General features: G+C 44.2%; 2 protein-coding genes across 2 annotated transcripts; one reads left to right on the top strand and one right to left on the bottom strand.

Annotated features, from left to right (window-relative positions):
* Positions 1-206: 206 nt before the first annotated feature.
* Positions 207-1,679, bottom strand: ch25hl2 (cholesterol 25-hydroxylase like 2). Its single transcript, XM_055052471.1, has one exon. The coding sequence runs from the start codon at positions 1,561-1,563 to the stop codon at positions 643-645; it is 921 nt and encodes a 306-aa protein (XP_054908446.1). The 5' UTR covers positions 1,564-1,679; the 3' UTR covers positions 207-642.
* A 2,578-nt stretch (positions 1,680-4,257) lies between these two features.
* Positions 4,258-8,855, top strand: s100z (S100 calcium binding protein Z). Its single transcript, XM_055052482.1, has 3 exons — positions 4,258-4,861; positions 4,961-5,129; positions 8,248-8,855. The coding sequence occupies exons 1-3, from the start codon at positions 4,743-4,745 to the stop codon at positions 8,401-8,403; spliced, it is 444 nt and encodes a 147-aa protein (XP_054908457.1). The 5' UTR covers positions 4,258-4,742; the 3' UTR covers positions 8,404-8,855.
* Positions 8,856-9,715: the final 860 nt, after the last annotated feature.

The raw sequence follows: 9,715 nt of genomic DNA, 5'->3' as shown, positions 1-9,715 counted from the left end.
AGACCACCATTCATGTGTGCAAGCTGGAGGAGAGAAGAGGACGAGCGTCCGCGCCACCGAACGCTCGAGATGAGGCACTAGGGAAGGTTTGACGGCACAGATCTGATTTGAATGCCTTGATCTTTCCCTTCATTTGCTTTTGATTGGTTTTGCAGATGCACAACAAAAAAAAAAGACAGCCTGAGAAGGAGGCGAAGAGAGAAGTCTTGAAAATGAGTTTATTTCTTTGAGCACATTTCAGAAACAAGGCAGTTCAAAGTGCTTCCCGTCACAACAACATCATACAGTCACCAACTGTGAAACAGGAAATAAACATTACATTGTGTCAAATCAGTCATCAAAATCATTAACACACATCTAATATGCTGATCAATGTCCCACTTCCTACTAATTGATAAGGCAAGTAGGAGTAATATATGCCATCCCTTTCCATTAATGCAGACAGAAACAATCTCTTTACATTTTTAGCAAACAGTTTAAGTGCAACAGAGATTTCCAACAAATTCAGTTAGTGAAAAAACACAGAAGATCAAAGAAAGATGACAAAAACTGGGACAAGGTGCAAAAGTGTAGATAGAAAAAAAAAAACAAGAGTGAAGAAATGTGAGAAGGTCCAAAAGAGTTTGAGTCAGTGAGAGTCTGTTAGTCCTTTTTCTCTTTCATGTCTTCTGGCTCTTCTGAGGCAGATTGGCCAGAGGCAGTTGGCGCCGTGTTGGTTCCCCCGAGCCAGTCCCAGTGGGAGAAAAACGGGGCAAAGTTGGTCGCCGGTCGCTGGTGATGAGCGTCATGCTTGGGGGCCCCGCCCCAAAGGCCAAAGGGCACCAGGTTGTGCATGGCCCAGGGGAAGTCGTAGCCGCAGTGGTCCTCAGTGGAGACGTAAACGTTGAAGACCATGAAGCTCCACGTGGTGAGGCAGTGGCACCTCAGCAGGATGGGGTCCACCGTCGCCCAGAATCCCACGCTGAACAGCTCCCAGCCAGAGAGGTACTGGGTGACCAGGCTGAAGGGCTGGTTGTACTGGTGGTGGATGGCGTGGAAGGTGCGGTACAGCCAGGGGACCCGGTGGTGCAGGAGGTGCCACAGGTAGTACTGGAAATCAAAGACGATCATGCAGCCCAGGATGCCGAGAAAGAAGCTCAAGAGGGAGGGGGCCTCTGGAGGCAACGGGGTCGGCGGCCTCCACAGCCACTGCGCAATCGCTGCGGGGAAGATGAAGAACAGGTGGTTGTGGACGGTGACGCCCAGGGTGGTCCAGATGTTAGGCCAGGTGATGGGTTTGTCCGGATGCAGCCGGTAGCGGTTGACGGAGGGCCAGGTGGGAGCCAGCAGGTCCAACACAGTGTAAATACCAACCAGGACGAAGTAGGTGGAGACGGAGAGGACCACGGGGAAGAGAGGGCTCCTGAGCAGGTCGTGGTGGTTCTGGTGGAGGTAGTCCCAGAGAGGCTGCAGGACCAAGGTGTGGGACTCACCCTCGGACAAGTTTCCTACAGCCGTCAGCCAAGACAAAGCCTCAGTTCTCAGCAACCTGCTCGCGCTCATCACTGTCGTCCCGTTTCTCATCCAGAAATGACCGAGCCAAGGGGTATTTTTAATTTTCTTACAAACCCCGAAAGAGGGTAAAAAGAGGTCCTGAATGACTGAAAAGATCCAATTGAAAAGGTTCAGCAATAGCAAATTGTCTGGTGACGCCGTGCCAAATTGGACTGGCGGACTGTCTTCGCCTCTTATGTATGTTAAGCCCCACCTCCCTCCATCACCACCACCCTCTGCATTCTAAGAGAAGGCTGTGTGTGAAGGCCCTTTTTCATGGGTGCCAGGACCGCAGCCAGGACTCAGGAGCCGGGCCACAACAGCTCTCATTTTTGACCCAAATCATGGAGCGAGAGCTTCCGCTTTTCTCGTGAATCTGACTTTGTCGCAAACGAAACCAATTGTTTCGATTTCTGCTTACATGAAGATTGACTAACGATTAAACACGAATCATCAGGTCGTATTTCACTCCCCTAACCATTCGGCCTGTCAATGGATCTGTCAGAATCCACACACACACACACACACACATGCTCATACACAAACATCATGAGCCCCAAAGAGTCATTAATCATGGAGGAAGTTGTCATGTACTGAAAAGAAGCGGACAGAAGTGGAGCAGCGACTGCAGCTCTCGTCTCTATGGTGTCACAAATTAATCCTGCAGAATTTTGACGTTTTGATGAATATCGTGTGATCCAGTGCGCTTCACTGTTTCTCCACTTCATGTTGAAATCAATACTTGTCACTTTAGGAGTATTTATTTTTCAGACAAAAATGGACCTAGACTGCGTGTGTTCTGTTGCACCAAAACGATGGCTAATCTGTGGACCATGTGTCATGTCTGTCTATGGATTAACTCTCCACTCTTTCTGCACGGGAAAAATATAACTCACGTTTGATGAAGGTTGTTGATTAAAGTGGCTGTCAAAACAACGACCGCTTAACATCCTTATTTCTTTTTGTGAGGAATTTTTATCCATTATTTATCAAACAGTGACATTGGCAGCTGATCACAGACCAGGCCATGTAATTTGTCTCTCTGAGCAGCTTTTTGTTTTTCATGTCGACCAGCAGAGGGCAGCAGAAATCCACTCCTGAACAAATACCGGCGCTGATAAAGTTTTCATTTGTGAAATAAATTAAATACAGAACTCAGTGATTTATTATTAACTGATCCAAATGCTTCCCAAAGGTGAAGTGTGTAACTTTTATGTAAAAAGTATGCTTTGTTTCTCCTTTTTTACATTTTTGTTCAAATTGTCGCCACGTTGTGACTCTATGTCATGAGACTCCTGACCTGAGAAAATATCCATCTCCTCCACCACCGTTGCTGCAAATGCACCGCTCCCGACCAAAAACAACCAATCAGAGCCAGGAGGAGGGTCTTGATGCTCATTTACACCTGCTGAATGCGCTGATGGCAAGAACCAAAAACAAAACAAACAAACCAAAAAAAAACGACTTACAATTACAGGAAAATCGTTTAAACGCCACAATCGGTGACCAAGCTAACTGTCTATGCCAGCTGCAAAACTGTGAAATAAGAAATGCATAACGTCATTATGACTTTATATTCAAGAATCAGTTTTATTTCTAAATTAACAGCGGTGTTGAAAAGTATTTGGAGTGGCGCGTGTTTTGTTTTCTTTAGCTTTAAAGTCTAATCCTGCAAGTGTGCTTACTGGCACATGCAAGAATCATGCACTCAACACTGCAGTGAATCCTAAACATCAAGCAAATAGTACAAAGTTTAATGAATGTAGTAGGAAGTATTTCACTGAGTCTACTAGTTACTCTCGGGTGAACCAGTGGCTGTTGTTTTGCATGCAGGAAGAAACTGATCAATTTCTTCTTTGCTGAATTCGATCAATGTTTAACCTTCCCGTCAACTGCATGCTGAAATCTGTCATCGCTCAGAGTTGATTGAGTTTTGCTGCATGCGTTTGAAAACATCTCGGTACCAGTGCTCGGGTTCTGGACAGGTCGCTTCCTGCTCGCTGACCCTCTGCAGCTCTGAAGGGGAAACTGTTTTGTCACCTTTGACAAATGGAGAACGATTCCCTTCATGGCAGCGGGGGGAGGAGAAAAAACATAAAAGGAAAAAAAAAAGTTGAAGTTGAACAACTTCCATCTCTGCGGAGCAAGACGGAGGTGGTTGAAGGCTGAGGAGGGCGTTGCTCTCCACCGTCAGCCGTGACACGGTGTCAGAGGAGGACCGTCGGATACGAAATGACAAAAGGAGGCGGGCTGGAAAGGCTAAAAATAAACCCAACAATGAGAGCATGGCGACTCGGAACCACAAGGTGAAACCGAGAAAGCGGTTCGATAGACCTGATGACACGTCCCTCTGGTTTCCATGGCAGACGTGAGGAAAGGCTGGGCAGGATTTGTAAAACCGCTGAAGATGATTGAGGAGGAATAAGTGTTGAACATGCTGTGAGGAAGATGCTGGGTTGAACTGAAGCTAAGAAAAATAAAACATATAAACAAATGATGTGGAATAACTAAAATAATAAATATGGACTCGGATCAAATGGGTAGAGAAGTTTGAAAAGTTACAATCCGTGAAACTATTTGGAGGAAGTGAATCCACACTCTCACATGGGCCACCAAAAAATGTCTTTACAAGATCTTATTTTGAAATGCTTTTATAATGTAACAAAAAAAAAACTTCCGCTTTTGTCTGAAGTGTCATTATAGAAAACTTTCCCTTAAGTTTGTTTTATTTGTTTTCGTCTTTTGATGTTTGCATCATTCCAGTGTTTGTGACGCATTTCGCCATTCGTTGCAAGTAACAATAAAAACAGCATCACAGTCTTTCCTCAGGGGCGTAGTCAAAGTCCAGATTCAAACCCGGAGGTGTACGGCTATAACAAATTGCCACATGAGTTCAACTAACCACAAACTCAGACTGTTAGAAGAGACATGAAGCATGAATGGAGGTGAGTGGAACATTGGTAATGATCGTCATCATTGACAGCAGGAACAGGTCTCAACCCATCCTCCCGTTGAAGAAGTGTAGGAGTCACGTCTGGGATGTAGCAAGTGATGCAGACGTGTGTGTGTGTGTGTGTGTGTGTGTGTGTGAAGGCCCCTGTGTGGCTCAGGCCCTGATCAACTCCCACAGGCTCTCCTGGGTTGCGCCGGTGCATGTTTTGTTTTTCACTTAAGGGCACTAATTAAATCTGGAAAGACAGACAGTTACCATGCCCTTCTCACCTGTGGAATTAATTATCTCAGCAAAGATAGAGGATCGCCCGCCCGGCTCCTTCTCATTCCCGAGCAAGACAGCTGCGGCGCGACACTTGAGAAGGATTCTGAGCAGGTCGGCGGAACGTTTTCTCGTTCGCGAGTGATCGACTTATCTTTCTTATTTTGACCGCCTGTCCCTTTTTTTCTTGTTGTTGTTCTTGTTTGTTTCCAGGGGCCCACAGGAGTTATCTTCCAGCAGAATGCCGAGCCAGCTTGAGGGTGCCATGGGCGCGCTGATAACGGTTTTCTACAACTACTCTGGGAACGATGGAGATAAGCACAAGCTCAACAAGGGCGAGCTGAAGGAGCTGCTGCACAGCGAGCTCACAGACTTCCTCACGGTAAAGTAGACCCATGGATGTGGTGTCCTCTCCCCCCCCCAATTTTTATGTAATGCATCAAAGTTCTTCCTTCGGGTTGCAGACTTACCCAACTATATGATAAGTGCAGTAACATGCTCTAGGTTTATTTGGCTCTTCGGTGGAAGCGACGGCGTTTTACAGATAATTTACCATTCTGACCTTGCGAGAGGAAATCGATTTTCACCGATGGCTATCCTGCAGTCAGAGTGGACTCGCTGCTCTCACATCATCGCGTGTTGACAGAGTGGAAGGGCGGGGCGGGGGGAGACAAATGGGGTCAATTGAGATAAGTCCCCACTCTGGGCCGGAGTGATAGTGGCACGGAAAGCCTGCAATTCCCAATGATTGAAGCCTGAAACGACCCGAGCGCCTCAAACCTCAGACACCTTCAGACGTCTTTCTCTCCGCCGCTCCTTCTCCTTCCGTCCACGTGGACGGGAAGCCTCAGGTGCATATAAATCACGAGTGGCCCCCGTATCGACTCCAAATATAGACGTGATGTCACCGCGGCCCTGTGAGCCACACTCACCCTTGAGAGAAAGACGCAACCGGGGACAGGACGTCTACCGGCGGCTCGTGCCGAGAGAGACGTATGACCCCCACTTGTCCCATGAGACGCAGGACTTGATAGATTACCATGTGTTCAGTTCAGCTGCTGATTAAAATGCTTCTAGGTGTTTTCGTTTTATGTTTGCTGTTCGGTTATCCTCTGACTTCCCCTCCGCCGACGGAGCTCAGTACGGATTTGTCGGAGTGCGGGAGACGTGGCCAAATTTGATTGATCGATCTTAAGGGCACTTGCAAATGATTGGCTGTCATTCGCTAAGACGCAGTTTGTGGACGGACTGAGAAAGCAACAATTAAATTAGTAACGTCTGACGGGAAAGTGACGATTCCTCACTGCAGTTTCTCAAAACATACTTGCCAATTCACTTAAATTGTTTAATTGAGATGTTAAACTATTTAAAACTCTCGCTGAAACCTTGAAATCAAATGTAGTGGAACACTCATTCACAATTAACACATTTTTAAAAATGATAAACTTATGGCCTGAGTCAAAGTAAGAGGTCCCTGATGGGTCAGGGGTCCGAAGCTGCAGCGTAGTTTTTCGGCTCCAGTAAAAGAGCTAACACAATTTCTTGGTCAACAATTTTCTTACCCCTGAATGTATTTAGAAATAATTTTCATTCAGTCGAGAAACGCTAACGATGCCTGGTAGAAAAGGAGACAAACTTTACGCTGGACTGCATGTGCTCAGCACAAAAAAATATATATATATATATTAGATAAAATTCTAACTCAACTTCAAGACGATTAATTAGTGATATGCCACACATCTTGTGTTAGCCTTACTGCTCTTTGCCAACCAACCCTCCAAAACTCCAGTTAAATTCTGGTGAAAATCATTCCTGACGTCTGTTCATGAAAACACAGTCACTGTTAGAATTTGTCCGTCTAATAAAAATGACATTTGGAAACAGATATACCCCAAAACGAATTGGTTTAGAGCAGACGAGCTTCAACAACTCGAACTGTCTCGATCAAACATGACTTACAGCAAAGTCACATCCCTCGCTTCTACAAACTGTTACATCATCAGCGACATTCCTCCCTCATGGTTTGTGTTTTTTTTTTTTTTTTTTGACACACTTTGTGCAGAAAAAAATGGAGCGTAAGGCACAATTTGACATTTCTCCGAATCGCCTTCTGTGTCAGCTTGGACCTTTGGTGAAATGTTGAGACTGCCTCCGAGGTCAGGAGGCTGAAAAAGGAAATGCGTCTCTGGGGCCATTCGACAGCATTTTCCCTCTGCTCCCTGGTGGACAGAGATGACAAATTTGTACCAAGTCCTTAATTCCAGTAATTAAAACCAAAGCGGCGAGACGGCAAGACAAGAGAACCCTGCAGAAGACAGTGAGACTCTTCAAACCATCAGGCTACCAAAACGGCAACGGCAACAGTCATAGCATCAGAGTAGGGGGCGCTTCTTTCTACACAAAGTATCTACATTTGAGGACCTACGTATCAATATTATTCCTATTTAAAGCCTTTACATTTCGTCCACTTAATTTAAAACAGTTTTATTTCCAGTCAAATTTTAGTGGAACTGATTTCTTACTACACTTTACATATAAAGATTTACATTTTCAATGAAACCAGTGGTTGTTCCATAATGACATTTACTACTTTCCTTCTTAGCAAACAACTAAAATGCAGCTCTTGGACTTGCCTTTCATACCGGAAACTCTGCATAGTACAATTATCGACTATCCACCTTGAGGTCAAATCGACGAGGGACACCGGGCTAACGCAGCTTATTCGATGTGGCGTAGTGACATCATGGGGTGTAGCCAATACCTTATGGGTTAATGTTATTTTTACTTTAACTTCAGTACACTCAGAAGATATCAAACTGACTCTTATGGACGGCTTTGTGCAGGGTAAACACCTTTTTCATTTCCGCAGTGTGCAAGTTGTCCATTGACCTCTTCGTCTGGAAGTCTCCGTTTAGATGAAGCTGCTCTTCAGCAACCTATTTGTTGCGATCAAAGTAGCTGTGTGTTTACATGACATCAGTGACCAAAGTCGGTCACTGGCCACTTCAAAGTCTGGTCACTGGACTCTGAAGCCTCCGTGTGAAGTTCTCCACTGGTGTGAAGCATACATGAGCAGGATCACACACTGGCAGATAAAAACAATGGAGGTTCGGATAGAGCTGTGCTGTGCTGTGTAGACTACTCACTTCAACACAATTTTGGTTAATGAATCAAACATTGATTCATTCATTATTACGATGACATGCTAAAATCACAGTGCCATATAGTGGCCTGGCATGACACCTGCAGCTCGAGGTATTCTTAGCAGTGGCGTCTCCATGTAGAATACATGTAGATGTTGGTTTGAATTTATGAAGAATAACTCGTTGAAGGTCTTGAAGGTTTTTTTAATTGGTAATTAAGGGATCAGACCGATTAATATTAATGTTTTTTTTTTCTCCGGTACCAATAATTAAGTAGGATGAGCGAAATGTAATCAGGTTTTTTTTGGTTGGGGGTTTTGCCTCACTTTTTTTGTCCTTATTTGTGTTTGTTCCCAGTCTCAGAAAGATCCCATGCTGGTGGAGAAAATCATGAACGACCTGGACTCCAACAAAGACAACGAGGTGGACTTCAACGAGTTCGTCGTGTTGGTGGCGGCCCTGACCGTGGCCTGCAACGACTTCTTCCAGGAGCAGAACAAGAACGCCAAATAGACACCTGGAAACAAATGCAAATCTCAAATCCGCAGCTCAGTCACTCGCGTCTTGTACTAGACTCCTTTATCTGCTTGAAAAAAGAGTAGTTGCTACTGCTGATTAGCTCCGTGACATTTCCCTTGGAAAAAACATCGTCGCCACCTGAAACGACGTCTGCATGTCCTGATTGTGTCCCAACAGATGCCCCAGTCGATGCGCTCTCCTTCTTCCTCAACTGTAAATGTTAAATGTATAATATCTGATATTTTCCCCGATGGTTCATTAGGCAGGAAACATTTTTCTCCCCTGTCAGTTCAGCTCTCAGCTCCCAGGAGAGGCTGGAGTCATGGAAAAGTGTACGTGTTTAGCATTGTTCCCTTCTGCTGTGTGTCCCGGCTCTTGTTTAGACGCTCGTGTCTTTCCAGATGCTATTTGGTTTTTTTCAATAAAACTCTATGGATTTGACTTCAGTTCCGATTTGTTCTTGAAAGCCGCTGCGTTCACGTTAAGCCTGAGTGAAGTTACCGCATCATCTCTACCATTCGCTGAAAACAACCAGAATAAAACTCCCAGCCAAAATAAAAAAAAAAAAAAGGCTGTGATTAATTTTTTTAAAAAGCGCAGGGAAAGATTTGATAACAAAACAAAAACTCTGTTTCATATTTTAGTTTTATGCCTCTGATAGCAGAGTTTGATTCTGTCTGTTGAGGACCTGAAGGTAAAAAGACATGGAAAAAGTTAAAAAATTCAATAGTAAAAAATATATGACTTTTGGAACAACACTTCCAAGCTTTTCTGCATTTTATTTTTACTCTTGAAACTCAGAAATTTTCAAACCTGAACATGATTTTTTTTTTTTTAGATTAATTCGGCAGTTTTTCGGCAAAGTTTTTGCTTTTAATCAGCAAAAGCCCTAAACTGCCATCATGCCTACACAGGTGCGTATGTCTCCAAGATTTAATTCAAGATTTAAACCTGAGCAACACAAGCAGGTTCATACATACCAACTTTGGTTGACATTTGAAGCAAAAATATTTAAATCTTTCACACATATGTCTTTCAGAAGGACCACAATCCGAAACACTGATTAAAACTTGCTTAAATAATGTCACAATTCTTTCACTCCTATTAAGAAATAGAATTTTTACCAGAGATTTCCAGTGGCTTCGTAGGTGACAAACAAAAAAAAGAGAGTAAATTTTTTTTTTTTTTAAATGCAACTAAAAGTTTAAAGTTTAGACGTTTTAAAACAGAAACTTTTCACCTGAGTGAAGTTGCTCCCCCCAACTTCTTCAAATCAGACAAAATGGGTGTCAGACGTTTGTGCTGC

This window comes from Poeciliopsis prolifica, unplaced genomic scaffold, assembly GCF_027474105.1.
Source record: "Poeciliopsis prolifica strain line A6 unplaced genomic scaffold, Auburn_PproV2 SCAFFOLD035, whole genome shotgun sequence".
NCBI lineage: Eukaryota > Metazoa > Chordata > Actinopteri > Cyprinodontiformes > Poeciliidae > Poeciliopsis > Poeciliopsis prolifica.
This window is presented reverse-complemented; position numbering and strand designations above follow the sequence as displayed.

Coding starts and splice junctions, on each gene's coding strand:
- ch25hl2 (XM_055052471.1), bottom strand. CDS start 1,563: ATGAGAAACGGGACGACAGTGATGAGCGCGAGCAGGTTGCTGAGAACT.
- s100z (XM_055052482.1), top strand. CDS start 4,743: ATGCCCTTCTCACCTGTGGAATTAATTATCTCAGCAAAGATAGAGGAT. Junction 4,862..4,960: donor TTGAGAAGGATTCTGAGCAG/GTCGGCGGAACG, acceptor GTTTGTTTCCAG/GGGCCCACAGGAGTTATCTT. Junction 5,130..8,247: donor AGCTCACAGACTTCCTCACG/GTAAAGTAGACC, acceptor GTTTGTTCCCAG/TCTCAGAAAGATCCCATGCT.